Source organism: Sorex fumeus, unplaced genomic scaffold, assembly GCF_029834395.1.
Source record: "Sorex fumeus unplaced genomic scaffold, SorFum_2.1 ptg000043l, whole genome shotgun sequence".
NCBI classification, from domain to species: Eukaryota; Metazoa; Chordata; class Mammalia; order Eulipotyphla; family Soricidae; genus Sorex; species Sorex fumeus.
Genome location: NW_026606100.1, coordinates 12,785,673 through 12,804,123, shown reverse-complemented (window position 1 = coordinate 12,804,123; position 18,451 = coordinate 12,785,673). Strand labels below are relative to the sequence as shown.

The window sequence follows — 18,451 nt, the reverse complement described above, 5'->3', positions numbered from 1 at the left end:
CAAATATTTTGAATGATAAATTCAGATTAGACTGAAACTGCTTAATTAAATTTTATTAACATTTATTTTCTGGCTAGGTGGGAGCTACTAGTGATTTTTAAATTATTGATGAACAACGGGAAGGCAGTGACAGTGATGGTGTTGATATAAAAATTTAGGAATTCTGAGTTAATAAAATTGGGTACTTTCAGCTTGGTAGAAATCACAGAATTGAGAAATTTTACAGAACTAAAATACAGATTGACAGCTGAGAGAGTAGGGAAACAGAGGCAAGATTGAGTAGTTGAAAAGGAATGAGGAACTTCAGTGTCACCATGGAGGTCTTCTACGAGCCTTGCTTCAGAGATCCATAAATACATCTTGAAAGAGATCAAAAGCCGCAGTTACTCTCAGGTCCATGTATGGCTGAACAACTAGGGGCACATCACAGTGGGAAGCGAATTAGCCTGGTGCCCATCCAAACTGAGCTCCCAGCAGCTGCTTGCTTCCACAATCAAAAGTCGACACCATGACCCTAGCCAGACTCCATTATCTCTGGACAGATATCACTGAGCTATTAACCTACTGAAAATTCGGGCATGCAGTTTTGTGACTGAAATCTCTGGGCTTTCTCAGGGTCAGGATGGGCTACCACCCCCACCTCCATGTACTACTGGAAACTCCAGCAGCAGTCATGTCCATACTCCAAAGCCTCCAAAATGAGCTAATAAAAAAAAAAAGCTGATCCAGGTGTAAATTCCTAGTAAAAATACCGAACACCCCAAAAAAACATGATGACTTCTTAGTACCTATATTGTAAACAATAATGCACAAAAGGAGAAAAGAGACATAAAGAAGAAGGATGCCTGCCCTAGAGGCAGTTGTATGTGATTGGGGAGGGAAATAGGATTGTAGGAAATGGGACAATGGTGGTGGGAAATGTACACTGGTGATGGGATCGGTATTGGAACAGTGTCAGACTGAAACTCAATTATGAATAGATTTGTAAGTGTCTATTTCACAGTGATTCAACTAAAGAAAGAAAGAAAAATAAAGGAAAGAAGAAAAGGAAGTTGAGGTTTTTAGCTCTTTCTTTTAGTGAAGTAAAATAGTATTTTTTAAACAAAATTCATTTAGAAAAATGTGATAGGAGAGAGAGATAAGGAGAAAGAGAGAGAACACAGGAATTTTCAGAGAGGGAAAAAGGCCTTTGTAGCACTTTTATTCCTATAGTTGGTGATGGCATTACCATGAAAAGAGCATGACCAATGAAAACCAAATATGGTAGTCAGAGAAAAATGGAGAAGTGGGAGTCAAGAAGAAACTAATTTGGTTTGAACTGATTGATTTTAATATACCTAAGGAAGAGCCATATAATTTTAAACCATATAAGTTTGTCCTTTAATTTGCTACGGATACTCAAATGTTTAATCTGATTGCAGCAGATATTGCAAAAAGTACATTTTCTTAATATTGGGGGTGCCATGGCAGGGGTTTGACTACACTGGTATGCTCAGGTGGTATTTCTACCTTTCTGTTCAAGAGCGGCCTCTTTTGGTACTCAGAGGAGATTGAATAGAGACCAACTATATGCACAGCATGTGTTGTAATCCCTGCAGTATCTCTCAGACTGGGCACATTTTTTCTACATGAAAATTAAAAGATGTTCAAGCTTATGGTCTTAGAACGTTGTTTTAAAAATATTATAACTTGTTATATTATCAATAATTAAGAAAATTAGAAAATAAATATCTTAGATATTTTTAAAAGTATTTTTTAAACTAAGGAAAATAAAATGAAATATTTCAAAATGGTTTCTCTACAACATTGTCTTATTACTATGACTATAGTTTTGTTTTATAGATTATATTAGCACATAAATTTTTAAAAAATAAGGAAGCACTTTGATAATTTTATTTATTTATTTTTGGCTTTTTGGGTCACACCCGGCGATGCACAGGGGCTACTCGTGGCTCTGCGCTCAGGAATTACCCCTGGCGGTGCTCAGGGGACCATGTGGGATGCTGGGAATTGAACCCGGGTCGGCCACGTGCAAGGCAAATCTCCTACCTGCTGTGCTATTGCTCCAGCCCCACTTTGATCATTTTAAAATTCACTTATTTTAATTTTTTTTTCAAATTCAATCCTGAACAATTTTGTAACTATACCTTACCATGAATACATTTTAAAAAATAAAAAGAAGCTTTTCAAATGAGTGGACTGGAGAGATAATACTGTGAAGTTGATGCTCTCCTTGCAGGTTACTCTCCTGGCACCACCTCTTATTCCCTGAGCCTTTCAGGAGTGAAATATGAGTGCAGAACCCAGAGTAAGTCCTGATCATTGCTGATATGCTGCAAAAACCAAGAAACAACTTTTTTTTTCAAATAGATATTTCTAACAGTCTAAATTAAAAATAAATTTAGGCAAAATTTAAGTTTAATGAAATGATAGAAAGTTGCAGTGTTACATGTTCCCATACACAATTATTAAATAGTTTCTATACCAACTTGTATTTTACTTATTCAATTATGTCTGAATTAAGCTAAACTTTATTTAAACTTTAAAAGTAGTAATTGAAATATTAATGTTACATAATCTTAACATTTCACTGAAAAATAGCACACAAGAATAAATCAAACACTATGATCTTTTTAAAATATGACTTTCCACTATTTTACAGTCTTGAGTAGCCTTGTAAAAAGATCAACCTATTTATAATCTAACATTTCCCTTGTTCATACTTTATCATATGTTGAATTTGCTATCTTTAAGTGCTTTAAAGAAAAGTTCTTTGTGGCTTTTAAAAAAATACAAGAGCCAAGTGAAAGTAGTCTAAGAAACCAAACTGTTCTTTTTGCCCCTTGCAAGCTCAGCTTGACATACTGTGATTAGTAGGTGATGATGTGAGATGTGAGATTTGGGTATTTTTACCTTGACATTCTAAAATACTTTCACTCTATTTCAAGAAAAGTAAGACTTCGGTGCTATTAAATGTGAAAATGGGGTCTAATTGAGAAGCTAAAGTTAGAGTTAGCATTATTTGACTTTAATGGGCTTTGGAAGTTCTTAGGACATCACTAATTATTTTACTAATATTTCTGCATCCATAGTATCCATTTAGGCAACAGAGGGGAACGGTTATTTAGGCTGTTAGAAAATTAATGGGCTCACCTACTCCCCTGTACAATGGAGGTAATTATTTGGTGATTTTCTCCTAATGTTGGGCACCTGTGTGCATTAAAATTTCCAGATGAGTTCTTAGAAATGTGTAAGTGCTTGCCTGCGTCTTAACTTATATTTAAAAATACAATTACAGCAAGGGTAATTATAATATTCATTGCTGATTTTTATTCTTTTAAAACAACTCTGGACATAACTCTCTTGATTTTGGTTACTAAGAAAAGTTCACAAAAGTCAATGAATCAAATCCTCCAGGGTCATCTTTTCTAGAAATAATGACGGGAGCTAACTACTGAATTTCTATTAGAAAGAATGACGAATGACAGAATGTGTAAAATTATATTGATACTTTAGTAAATCTGAATCATTTGGAATTTCCAGGGAGTTACTGTTATAGGCATTAGTTTGAGCTCACTGAGATCTCATTCTGTTCAAAAAATGATCAAATGTATTTTTTCCTATTTTCTCAAATATTTAAGAAAGTAATACATTTGTAATAGTTTGTATGTTTAAAAATTACTACATGAGTGTTTTAAGTAATACATTAAGTGCCCTAGTGACATTTTATGCAAATACTTTTCTTTCAATTCGGTATGCTTCAAGCCTAACTTCTTTGTTATTTGGTATTTTGTCCCACAAGGAGGTGCTCAATGGTTACTCCTGGCTCTGCACTCAGGGATCACTCCTTCCATGCTCTGGCGGGAGCATGGGATGCTAGGATCAAACCGAGGTCGGCTGACTTTAAGACAATCATCCTACCCACTGTACCTACTGTACTACTTTTTACCTACTGCTCCTGTCTCCAGGCTTAACTTCTAAATGCATAAAACCTTTTGCATGTGGTTTGGGGAGGTGATTATGTTTGAACCATACCCCATGATGTTCAGGCGATAGCCTCACTGTATTCCATGGTCACTCCTGAGAATACTCTGAATTCTTTATGATTCCAGTGGTAATCCCAGAGTTGGCTACATGCAAGACTTACCCACTGTACTATTTCCTTGTCTCCTAATTTTATAAAAATATATTTTTTTGTAAATCAAGATATTTTTTATTGAACAAAATTTATTTAGAAAGATGTGAGGGGTTAATAAAAGAGGAGTACATGTTCAAGAAGAACCCATACGGACTTGAAATAGCAACCTAAGTTTTTAAAGGATTCAGCACGCAGTTTTCTTTGTAGATTTGTTGTGATAAAGGCACTGGTGGTAACCGGAAAGAAAAGATTAATTTCTCATTTACCTTCACTTTTTCCAGTGAGAATTTAGTATCCCGGGGAGGAGAATCTTAATCAAGTTGCTTCAGTGAGTGGGCTTTATATATTGCCTCATACTCTCTGAACTACTTAAAAACTCATAAATTAAATTTGTGTTCCCATGTTTACTTAAAACAAAAAATTCTCCCTCTGATAGCCACCTTAAGTTCTAAGATATTTTAGACTTTTGACTTGTTTTTATTTAGATTTTGACCTGCATATTTTCTTGTATTATACAAACAGATAGAGAGAGACTGACTGACTGATAGAGACTGACATTTTATCTTAGTTACTAAGTGCAGTGATCATAGTACAGTTTTATTTGGGAATCATTCTTAGAAGTGCTTAAGGAATCATGTCGTGCCAGGGATTGGACTCAGAGCTCCAGCTCTTCATTCTATCTCCTTACTATCGTATAGACTTTAGAGTGAAATCTATATATTCAATAAATATTCATTTGAAATAGCAGTTTGACATTATACAAATAAAATAAAGGGACATTGTGGTCTAAAGAGCATTGAACTGTTCATACTTTTAATATTTAAAATATTCTATTTATTTTAATTAGAGAAAACTGCGAATGTTGACACAATTATAGAGTTGAAATCAATTACATAACAAAGCTCCAATATTAGCATGAATAGGATAAAAAAGTAAAATTTATGTGAAATTTGTTATATCTCATCGCACGGTTGTTAAGTCCTTGTCTAAGAATTTACTAAGCTGATCTTACCTAGTTGGGATTGCTGTATTATTTCTGTTTGTTGAATTTAGTTAGCTTCTGTGTTACTTTCCCATCTAATTTGGTATGCTCCTAATGGAATTTCATATTGAGGTATCCAGAGACTTCAGGATCTATGGTCTGTGCCAATCAGTTGGAATGGAGACATGGGAACTGATGTTTCCATGAATTTTTGTAGGTTGAACCAAAAATGCTTGGCTTGCATCTTCTCAGAGATGTAGTTGGAAATTCAGAATGGGAAAAGCAGGGTCCATAGGTTAGTAAATATGGTAGCACCTGTGTCTGAGCTGTTTGTTGATCAAACCAGACATGGCTACTAATTTTAATAGGTAAAATAGTGCAGAGTAGAATTCTAGTTGCCATTAAGAATTGATTATGAATTAATACATTGTGGAAAGTGATTGTAGCAAATATTCAGAGGTATTTAACTGCAAGACAGTTGATATGGACACTGTATATATAAACTAAACCTGAATATAGATAAAGTTTTATTTTTTAAAGTAAAGATGAACAGCTCTCTTATAATCTGTATAAGTAAAGCTAAAATTAAATAAAATTTAAATGCAAAATAAATGTGAAATACTCAGATCAAGGCATAACTAACTTCAAAGGAAAAGAAACGTGTTGTTTCTCTAAGATTTGAAAGAAATACTGTAAGAATAAGCATAGATTTAAATAGTTTTAGAATTATATTATGACAATTTGAGCTATTTTACACTTTATATCATCAATTTCAATTTGAATCTATACCTCTGGAATGGAATAAAAATATGTGACCCAAAAGAAGTTTCAACTTTGTTAGTGTGACAAAAAATTCACAAATCTATCAAAAATATTTTTTTCAAATGAAACAGAGGCACAATTGAACAAAGAAACAATGGGTTCATATCATTAGTAATCTTCCTGATTATTTCATCTATTTCATCAGTCTTCAGTAACCTAGAAGAAGGTTGATGATTAAAAATTGATTCAAGAGAAAGTTTCAAGAATTTTTTGAGGCACAAAAAAATGAGGATAGTATGACTATACCATCTATGGTGCAGAAGGAGATATGAGACTTGAATTAATGAGAATGGAAAGGGCATTCAAGAATACATTATTTAATTAGAAAGTGATGGCACTATGGTCAGAAAGTTATGCATTAACTCTTATACCTCTAAAGCTTTAATATTTCTTTAAGCAAAACATCTTCATAACCTCCCAAATTAGAGTCTAGTTATAAAAATTGATTAGAGTGAAACAGTTTGATAAATTTTAAAACCTGTAGGTTCTAAAGAATTTGACGATGGAATTGCTAGATATGCCATATAAATGAATGTTGAAATTAAAGAATGGTGGCCTCAAGTCAGTGTGCTCCCTTGAATGTGTATCTCTTTTGCCTGTCTCTATGTATATATGCTTATTTGCTTTTCCACTCTGGAGAAGCTCATGTGCTCTCTTAAACATATACTTCTCTCTTCTTTCACATCTTTCCAAGCAAGTTTCATTTAATAAAGTCTACCTTGCTTCACACACACACAAAGAAATTAATAAATGGGCAGGAAGTTTATGTGGTGGAGATTGATTACAAACTAGATACCCATATCTAGCATCCATATGGATTTCAGTTGACTCTTAGAGTTGGCAAGGTTGTTTTAGAAATTCTCTGGAAGGAATAACTTTTCAAAACCTCATTAGGGAGTTTAAGAATATAATGTGAAGCCAGTTTCAGACAGTGAGGGCAAGCAAACGATGTAGAGAAAGCTTGGTAGGTGACAATTTCAAGAGCAAAGTATATTACTGAAAAGGTCTCTGTGGTGTGGATGAACACGGCAGCAGTGTACTTTTGAGTATTTCTATGTTATTAAGAACTTGCAAGTTGCAGCTCCCTGAGGGTCATCCCGTACACATTGGCATTCCAGACCCAGCTAGCTTTACATCCATGTCTCTAAATCTCTCACAGAGATGACTGTTAAGAATTTAGAATTTCATACATTTGTTGACTTGTGACTGATTCACCGTTTTGTTGCTCAAGATAAGACTTGGAGAAGTCTTAAAGATAAGGGTTGTCCTGGTGAGTATCTGCTTATCCCTGAACATCAAGAGAAATGCAGGACCCAGATGGTTTCCTTTTCAGATTGATGGGATACCCTCCCAGTCCCAGGACATGACCAGAAAGCCAAGCCCCACTTCACTTGATTATCTCATCCTGGGCATAACCCCCCCACTACCTTGAGTCTCAGGGGAGTCATAGAACTTATTTTGGGAACTATGTAACTCTCAGTTCAGAAAAATATGTGAAAGTGGCCTCTATCTACAGAAACTGGGTACATTACTTTCCTGTAGGAAATAAATCAAGAGATTAAGTTACAATTTGAGGCTGATATATTTCTTTTCTTTGATAAATGTGATTGTGCTTTTATAGGAAGTTTATTTTAAAATATTAAGACTTTGACTCTCAGCACAAAGTTGAATAAAATATATCAGAAGAGAATATATATATATATATAATTCAGCAATATAAAGTCTTAAAATAGGTATAACTTGTCAGTGGTGTTAAAAATCAGGAGAGTCTTTGATGGGAAGCTGAGTATGTCTGAAAACTCCTAGAGGACAGTTTGGACTGAATGTGATGTTTGATTTTTTTATACAATTCTGTTGAATCTGTCTATTCTCTGTCTCTCTCTTCCTCTCTCTCCATGTATATATATATGTATATATACATATATATGTGCACATGTATATTCTATATACTCTATTCTATATATTATGTTTGGTACTATATTTTATATACTCTATCTATCTATCTATCATATATCTATCTATATGTGTGTATCCAGATGCATAAGAATTGTACTTTGAGGTCTACAAATTAGTGTATGTTTAAGGTGCCTTCTGCATGGTGGTCCAGGGCATCACCAGGTGAATCCCCAGAAGTCACAGAGCACCACCAAGGTAGACAGGTTAATTCCTAGTCCTGCAATACCTGAGAGTCACTCTAGCCTTGAACCTTAGCATTGAACTGCTGGCTCCAGTTCTATATGACAATCACCAGGAGTGATACCTGTGAAGTCCTCAGTCCCTCAGTATCACTTGTGAGTTCCTTTTGACACATAAACATAACATATTCTTGCATGATTGTTATAACAATGTTGACATTTGATAGGAAACTGTCAAAATAAAGCCTTATGTTAATAATATTAATAATAATCTGTAGCGCTGTAGCACTGTCCTCCCGTTGTTCATCGATTTGCTCGAGCGGTCCCAGGAACATCTTCATTGTGAGACTTATTGTTACTGTGTTTGGAATATTGAATACATCACGAATAGCTTGCCAGGCTTTGCTGTGCAAAGATACTCTCATTTACTTGCCAGGCTCCCCGAGAGGGGCAGAGGAATTGAACCTGGCTCAGCCAGGCAGGCCACGCGCAAGGCAAACGCCTTACCACTGTGCTAATAATATATGTTTTAAATGGCATGAGTCTTACACTTTTTCATTATGTTTTGTTAAGGAAAATTCAGGAGTTCAAATCTTAAAAATAACTTGAAAATTATTTTTATTTAAAATGTGAATGCATAATTTTAATGTTAAAATTCCATTGTCATTTCTCTGACATCATGTAACCCAGGATGGCTGGAGCGATAGCACAGCGGGTAGGGCATTCGCCTTACAAGCGGCCAACATAGCCGACCCGAGTTCAATTCCTCCGCCCCTCTCGGAGAGCCTGGCAAGCTACCGAGAGTATTGGATATGCCAGACACAGTAACAACAAAGTCTCCAATGGAGACGTTACTGGGCCCGCTCGAGCAAATCGACGATCAACGGGAGGGCCTTTACCTTTTACCTTTACCATGTAACCCATGTACAACCATCTGAAATGCCCAGCTAGCTAGTGGTTGTAGCTTTTTCTATTCTCAAACTGATCATTTTACCTTCTTAGAAAACTCACCAAAACTGTTATCATTTGGTAAAATACTAAGTTGTTTACTTTGTTGCCTTCCGTAGCATATGAATAGAGCTCTCCAGAGATTTTTTTCCTTAAATTTTTATTAGTGAAACACCATGAGGTACAGTTGCAGACTTTCAAATTTTTGTGCTTGGGTTTCCAGAGATTTTTAATGTTTAAACACATGCATAGAATTGTAAACAAAGAGTTAAACCTATAATGCAGCTCCCACTTGAAAAGATGTGCTGTTATTTATGGTTGTTGTTACTTTTTCTAGCCAGTTTTTATGGGAGAGATGAACACAACCAGGTCCCTTGGGGAACATCCCTGCTAGGCTCTGGGATTGAGATGCGGATTCTAACATGCACCGCCACCCATTGAGCTATCTTCCCATCCCCTTAGATTCCAACAAGACCAGATTTATGTAGTTTTTTACCCTATAAATTTGATTAAAACTTGAATCAGTAGAATTTGAGTTCTACAAGCCTCATTTCAAGTGTACAATAATCATATGTGACTAGAGACTATTATAATGGACAGAGTAGAGTTAGATTTGTCATTGTCACTGAAAGTATTATTGGATAGTACTAATTTATATAAAGAAAATAATAATTTTTCTTGATATTTTTTCTTTGGTTAAATAAAATTCTTGTTTGATAATAACATTGTAATGGCGACTCACAAGTGTTTCATATACAATATTCAATAATAAATGATTGGTAAAAAGAACCATATAATAAAGTAGTAATGCCTAAAATTAAAATATCACTTAAATTAAAAATATATAGCTTGTTACAGTTTGTGAAGACTTCTTTCTACTGTTCCACTTCCAAGTATTTCACTAGTAAACAATTTTAAGTTGTATTATAAGAAATTTCTATTGACACGGTAGAACCCATCTAGTTTATTGTGCTCATATCTTTATTAGTTGATAGGGATCAGGATTTAGTTCAGCAATAGAGTATGTGCCTTGCATGTGTGAGATCACAGGTTCAGTCACAAGGACCATGAAATACAAAATTCAAATGCAATGGGTTTATCTTTTTAAATATTCTAAATGATAAGGATCTTTAAAACATTACAGGAAAAAAACTTACAACATAATACAGTATGATGAAAAGAAATTATTAAAGTTTTTTTCTAACATTTCAAATTATAATATGGCATTAGCCAGAATCTCTTTACACAGCTCTAGAAATTTTCCTAAACTGCTCTGAGCAATTTATATATATATATTTATATATAAATCTTCAGTTTATAATCATTTGACATATTGTGGTATATTTTTTTAAATTAGGAAATAGCAAATTAAATAATAATCAATAGTGATGACTATTATACAAGACAGTAATATATACACAACCAATGTCATAATTATAACTTTTTAGATCATCACATAGAGTAGAACCTATACAAAATGCCAATCAAAACATTTGATTCCAAGACTCCATTCTGTTAGTGACTATGTCTTTTGCATCAAGATTCAATAGTCATTAGTATTGTAATAGGAGCCAGTCAGCCCAGTGGACACAAAATCTGTGAATCTGTATGAGTTTTCAGAAAAATAAGCTTTTTAGAAGGCTTTAGTCTATCATTATACCAGAAATTTTATGCTTTCAAAAATTAATGTTAATCAGTTTAACAACGTCTGGGCTGGAGCGATAGATAGCACAGCGGGTAGGGCATTTGCCTTGCACAAGGCTGACCCGGTTCAAATTCCTCCGTGTCTCTTAGAGACCTAGAGTATCCCACCCTCCCAGCAAAAGCCTGGCAAGCGACCCATGACATATTCGATATGCCAAAAACAGTACCAACAAGTCTCACAATGGAGATGTCACTGGTGCCTGCTGGAGCAAATCAATGAACGACAGGAGGACAGTGCTACAGTGTACAAAGATTAACGTTCTTTTAAAATGTCCCTTTTCTTCTTAAATATAATCTATTTTTATTTTACCTCCTAGGCTACTGATAAGGATACTGGAAATTACAGTGCCATGGCATACAGACTCATAATACCACCAATCAAAGAGGGAAAAGAAGGATTTGTGGTGGAAACCTATACAGGACTTATCAAAACTGCCATGCTCTTCCATAATATGAGAAGGTCCTACTTCAAGTTTCAAGTAATAGCAACAGATGACTACGGGAAGGGACTTAGTGGCAAAGCAGATGTTCTAGTAAGTAATTTCTACTTTTTAAGTCGATAAAGGGGAAATGCACAATATAGATAGGTGCAGTGTTTCAATTCAAAACTTTCTTTTGCTATTGTCTTCACTACACCTGGTGGTGCTTGTGGGGAAAGGGCCCCTTCGCCAGACCAAGAGTGTCATGGCCAGTGATACTGGGGGGAGGCCAGAAATGCTGAAGATGAAAACCAGGACCTCACGCAAGGAAGGAATGTGCTTTCCGCTTGAGTCACGTACTCCCTACTTAGGCCACATCTCTGCTTCTCAAATGTTTTGAGGGGCTGTGGGGTACACACACTGGAATACTCAGGGTTTACTCCTGGCTCTGTGCTCAGGAATTGCTCCTGATGGGCTCAGGGGACCTTGTGGGGAATCAGAGATCAAACCTGGGTTGGTCATGTGTAAGAAGTAACCTACCTACTGTACTATCTCTTCAGCTGCTGGTTCTCAAACTTTTAAATTTATTTGAAATAACTGTATTTTATAAAACTTAGGCATATAATTTTAAGGTGATCAATTGCTATAGGTAGACAACAAAATATGTTTTTATGGTTATATCTTAGAATTTTAAAAAGACATTATAACATGGTTTGGGATTGTGGTAACAACATTAAAAACATTGAATTTCTATTGGTGTAAAGATCTAGTTTTAAAACTGAGTTGGTTGGAGTTACTTAAAATTTAAAAATGCTTTGGCAAATTGTGTTGCCATAATAAAAATCATGCAATTTTCATTACTGTGTAACTTACTTTTAAATATTTTTTAGTGACAAAAACAAAGGAAATTGGGAGGCAAATTTATCATAATAGATATAATTTTATCTACCAAAATCCTCCTTAAATGCATAGATAAGTTTTTACTAAATCATTTTATTATTCAGTATCGTCATTGATTCTAACAATGTAATATCAGGGACAGATCCCAGTAGCACTGACTTCCATGGTTAAGTGGAAGGTTTCACTTTACTGAACTTGTTATAATTAGTCAACATAGTATTTATTCTGGGTGGTTAATATAATAAAGCTACCGGCATATAGTTGGCATTAAAGGGCTGAAAAAGGGATAAAACACGAGGACTGGGCCTCTCTGAGTGTTGGGAGATGATGCTTGCCGAGAAGGAAGAGAATCTGAAGCACTTAGCGACAATCCTGAGACATTCTTCCTGAAGGAAGAAGACCTTCATGATCATTGGTGCGTAGTCCAGAAAGTATAATATTTTGACCCAGCAATTCCCCAAATTTATGCTTTATTTCAAGTTTGTGTTATCAGAACCATCTATTGAGTGAGTTTAAGTGAGAGCAACTCTCACAATCAGTTATTTTTTTATTCTTTTTTTTTTATTTTTGCCCCACTTCTTTGAATCATTTTCAAAAATTAGTGTGTCTTTAGATTGATCAGTTATTCTTCTATTTTGACCCAGTCTTTCCCTTATTTGGGTCTGTTCTTTCTCAATAACATCTACCTTCTTATGAATCAGGGTCATTACAATGACAATGCACAAAAAAAACATTTATTTCATGAAATGTCTACCCACTGGGAAGCATATCTGTGCTTTCAGGAAGAACTTAGTAGAATATAATAAATGTGAAAATTAGTAGCAGTATCATTAAAAATGTATCACTTAAGTACTGAATGTCTTTTGTCTTTTTTTTTATTTCATTAAAACTATTTTTTTCTCAGGCTGGAACAGTAGTACAGTGGGTAGAGCATTTGTTTTTCATGCGCCCAATCCAAGTTTGATTCCCAGCATCCCCTAAGTTCCTCGAGCACCACCAGGAGTAATTCCTGAGTGCAGAGCCAAGAGTAACCTCTGAGCATCACAGGGTGTGGCCTAAAAAGCAAAAAAAAAAAACCCCAAATTTTTTTTTTCTCAGTACCAATTTAATTTGTTGAACAAGTTTAATTTTCAAGTATATACAAATCAAATGATCAGATAATTATACTCTTAGTGGAGAAGACTTATTTCCACAAGTATGGGGGTTATGAAGACCAAAAGATTCTCATTAAGTATAACTTAATTTCAGTAGCATAAATAAAGTTCACACAAAGCCAAGAGGTTTCAGATATAGAAGATACTATGGTTGATATATACTTTTTCACAAGTTAAGATGTGTAAATATGATATGCAATAATTTTTCATTAGAATTTTTGTTAAGATGCATGCAGTGGTGCTTTAAACAGAGTCATACACTTTTAATATAAGTTAAAATATAATCACTGTCACTACCACTGTCCTGTTTTTCATCGATTTGCATAAAACAATTAAAATATAACTACATGAATTATATTTGTAATACATGAATAAGCAAGGCCCAGTTTCAGCATTCTGATTAGAATCTAGTGTGTAGGGAGGAGCGTTAGTACAGCAGGGAGGGTCTTTGCCTTGCCAGTGCTGATCTGGGTTTGATCCCCAGCTCCCCTTTTGGTATCCCAAGCAAGCCAGGTGTGATTCCTGGGCATAGAACCAGTGGGTCTAGAGCACTGCTGGGTGTGACTCTTTTTCCTTCAAAAATATTGTGTAAACTTCAAAGAGCCATACCTAGTGGTGTTGGGGTGGAGTGCAGTGGTCATTCCCTCTGATCTTCTTATCTGAAGGTACTCAGGCAATCCCCATGATGCCTACAGAAAATGTGACACTCGGGGTTGAACTTGGAGCCTTACATGTGTTTAGCATGGACTCCAACATGTGAACTGTCTCCCTAGCCCTAGAGATAGCTTATGTGGTTTTGCTTGTCTGCTTGGTGGTTTTGCTTCTTTGCTTTTGTGTAGAGGGAAAAATGTAGCAAATGAAGAGAATGAAGAAATAGATGAAAGATCTGTGTAAATAATACTCAACTTGAACTAATGAGTAGGGAAGTAAATAGGAGATGAGACTATGAATGCATATAGATATCACTATCACTATCACTATCACCCTGTTGTTCATTGATTCGCTTGAGTGGGTACCAGTAATGTCTCCATTCATCCCTGCCACGTGCTAGTGTAGCCCGATGGCATATTGGGAGCTTTTTCAGGGTCAGGGGAATGAGGACCATCATTGTTACTGTTTATGGCATATCCAGTATGCCACAGGTAGTTTGCCAGGCTCTGCCATGTGGGCAGGATACTCTTGGTAGCTTGCCGGGCTCCCTGAGAAGGATGGAGGCTTTTGGGGCAACCTCTAATCACCTTTACACAGGTGTTCCCAGTCAGGCATATATGTGAGCTGGATGCTCTCGGTAGCCTGCCATTTTTCCTGAGAGTGACAACTAGACAATAAGAGTTCACACGGCTGCAAATGTGGCCATGCACTTCTGGGAGCTTGTTTTTATAGTCTGGATCTTGGCTGTGATGTGGTTACACAGCAGTTGGTGGTGTAACTGTCTAGCTACTGGAAGGTGGGGGATCTTGGTGAAGGAGGCCCAGTCCCGATCCAAGCAGGCTTGGAGATCTCAGCCTTGGGTCCCGCACACATCCACCACCCAGATCTCTTAAAATAAATCAAACTAGCCATATATCAGTATCTTTGTCACAATGAGAAATTTATCAAAAATCATAAGACCAAAAGTATCTTAGTTGTATTTTAATTATAAAATTAACACTATGTTGTATTTTTCAAAAATAAAGTTTATGACAAAATAAAATTTGGTTCCTTAATAATTAATAACTAAAAAAGAAAATAAACCCAACACAGTTGGAATTACTTAGGATGAAGTGACTTGTGGGTAAGCCACAAATAGTCAATTGATCCTAACCTAAGTCAGAGATTTTGCTACGACAACAAAATCCATGTATGTGTACAAAAGGGGGGAGAGATCAATGTTTGATTACAAAAATATTCTTGAGCAAAAGCTAAATACTTTATCATTTTATTTCATTTTTTAGGTCTCTGTGGTCAATCAACTGGATATGCAAGTCATTGTTTCTAATGTGCCTCCTACTCTAGTGGAAAAAAAGATAGAAGATCTCACAGAGTAAGGAACTTTTCTTTATTTTTAAACTTATTTTATATTTAATATTTATTTATGTTTTTCATAGGACTACAATTTAACTGGATCATTATATATTGAAATTAAATCTAATATTAAAACACTTAATAAAAAATTAAATTTCTTTCACTTAAATAAGAAGCTCGCTTGAATTATGTAAAGATTCTGAGAGCACTTTCGATTAAAAATGAAAATTAAGTGTGAAAAAGAGCCATTATTTGCAATATTCTGCCTGATACATCAACAACATTTTATGACACCCTGTAAGTGAAAGATGACACAACATTCATTTTTGAATTTATATTTTTATTTTGCCTTTTGTTCAGAAGCAAGAATTGCAAAGACTTACATCATAAGAGTGTTGGGAGAATGAGTATGAGAGCAGAGTAAACATTCAATAATAATTATATGTTGTATATAATTTTATTTTTTCAATAGTAAAGATTATGTAGGGCTGGAGCGATAGCAAGGGCTGGAGCGATAGCACAGCGGTAGGGTGTTCGCCTTACAAGCCAACCCGAGTTCGATTCCTCCGTCCCTCTCGGAGAGCCCGGCAAGCTACCGAGAGTATTCGATATGCCAAACACAGTAACAACAAAGTCTCCAATGGAGACGTTACTGGGCCCGCTCGAGCAAATCGACGATCAACGGGAGGGCCTTTACCTTTTACCTTAAAGATTATGAATAGGGTTAGTGCTCCAAAGTCAATAGCTTAAGACAGGAAATGTCAGAGATTTTATACATTCTGCTCAAAGGACAGAATTGAACCTTTTTTTCTCTTGTGAGCTTTGGGGGTGACCTAAACAATGAAGGAAAAAAATATTTAATATTAATTTATCTCACTTATACAAATAAGTAATTGAGAAAACAACAGCTGCCACATTTTACTTCGAGTGTGTGAAAAAATACATTGTCAACCATAAATTGGAGCCTCTCTACTATAAAACTAATGCAGTGAGCCTCTACACTTTACTTTTTATAATGAAATTTATGTCTGGAACTAATTGAAGATGTGTGTAAAGGTAACTGCATAAAGTGATTTTATAAATTAAAGTTTGGGGAATATCACCATTTGAGAATCACTACATCTAAGAATAAAGTTATTATGGCATATATATATTAACACTATATATTTGTGACTCTTAAGACAAACTCTTTGTGGTGACAGAGTGATAGTAGATCAGGTAGATGGCTTGCCTTACTCATGGTCCTGAGTTCAGTCCCCAGAATCTCATATAGTCCCAGGTCCCAGGTGCATCCAGGAGTGATCCCTGTGCATGAAGTCTGGAGTAAAGCTAAGCACAATCAGGTGTGGCCCTCAAAGAAGAGAGAGAGAAAGAGAGAGAGAGAGAGAGAGAGAGAGGAGCACATTTGAATTATAAATATTTCAATCAAAGAAACATTTCTTACACGTATGCTAAAAGAAAAATTTCACAAGCCACTTCTTCATCATACATTGCACATCACTAATAGTGTAGTAAATATTTTTCATGCATATAAGCAAGTATTTATATATACACATTGCAAACATATAAATATAGCAATACATTTTATAAGTATTTTATATTTAAATAAATATATACATATTTGATCTATATTAAATAGAAATGTAATTTATGTCAATGTAACTTTTTAGAAGTTCAACTTTGAGGTATGTGGGACTCTTGGACTCCCCCAACTTTTCTCGAGTTTAGTCCTGTTTGGTGCCCAAGGATCATTCCCAGCAAACTCGGAACCATACACGGGGCAAGATAAGCACCTTTCTGGTTGTACTATCCTTCCAACCCAAAGTTTAGATACTTTTATTTTTTATCTCAATATCCAATAATTACTAATACTAAGTAATACATTTTCAATTTTTAATAGAATACAGAACAATCAACCCTAATGGAAAATTTAATGTTTTATTATGATTTTATTATAATAAATTTCACTTTATTTTATTACAGTGGCAAAGACATTTCTTTGCTCTGAGAAAGTTTTCTATAAACAAATGCTATGTTGCTATATATATATATATATATATATATATATATAATGTGCTGGTTTTATATTAAATTGCAATATGACTTTCAAGAAATTTTAGTGAGAAAGTATATTTGACTGGACATTTTCATAGTACAAATTTCTATCAAACAGTACCATGAACAACTACAGCTTTAAGCCGAATGCAAAATATGTGATCAATTGAATTACAGAGTCTGGTAGGACCAATTAGACTCTAACGAGAATAATTAGACAGATGTTCATATCATGGGAGGATTAGAAAAAATGACTTGTGCTTCAGTACAGTTGGATTTTAAAATGAAATATGCATAAGACTACTTCTGATGTGCTTGAATTTGTATGCAAAGGGGAATTTATTGGAAAACTGTTGGGAACTAACATTTTCAGTACAAGTATGAAAGACAAACTGGAGAATAATAAAGAATAAGTATAGTTTTAGGAGCATGGGAAGAAGAACCAAATGGATGATAAGTAGATAAGCAATTTCAATGCAGTGGAATGTCACCCTTTCTCTGCATAAGTTCTAGCTGTCTTAAGCGTTGTCCCTGATTCTAAATCAAAAGTATAGAGAACCTGTACTGATCTGAGTCACAAATAGTTAATAGTTATTTTCATCGGTAGTGGAAGTTTGACTGTGGAATGGTAGAAAAAAAATCACATATTTAAATCATTCTAGATTCCAATGTTGACGTTATAGTAAATTTCACAAAATGAAATCAGGGTGTTATTGGAGAGTTAGCAGAAATGTTTTATAGTCTTCAAAAAAATATCTACATATCCATTAGTTTTTTTTAAAGCATTCATACCTTTATAATCAGTGTGTCTTTTGTGGAACTGATGAAGTTAATCAATTTTTTTGTTTTGTTTTGTTTCATGAATAGTTTACTATGGGGCTAGGGATGTGGTTCCGTGTTAGAGCATAGGTAACCTACTTTGAATTGTAGGTTGACTGTGACAATTCACTGATGACAATTCATTTGGAGACCTATTTACAGAGACTAAATAGGTGCAGAAATATCTTCCTATAATATGCCTCAAATGAAAACAAAGAAGTTTTATTTAAAGGGGAGATTCTAAGAAGGATTAAAGGAACTTATGCAACAAAAGTAAGAGTATTTTATGAATAGGAAAAAGCTCTAAATGTTCTTTCAGCAAAGATTAGACAGAAAATGAATTTTATAAAATAAGGTTGGGTAAACAATGC

At 34.9% G+C, this 18,451-nt stretch overlaps 1 protein-coding gene across 1 annotated transcript in view; it reads left to right on the top strand.

Annotated features, from left to right (window-relative positions):
* The window catches only part of PCDH15 (protocadherin related 15), a 743,595-nt gene that overhangs the window by 682,187 nt on the left and 42,957 nt on the right, over positions 1–18,451 (top strand). Inside the window, exons 27-28 of the mRNA XM_056120664.1 lie at positions 11,047–11,262; positions 15,137–15,225. Of these exons, the coding sequence (XP_055976639.1) occupies positions 11,047–11,262; positions 15,137–15,225 (305 nt within the window). The remainder of the gene's footprint in view (positions 1–11,046; positions 11,263–15,136; positions 15,226–18,451) is intronic.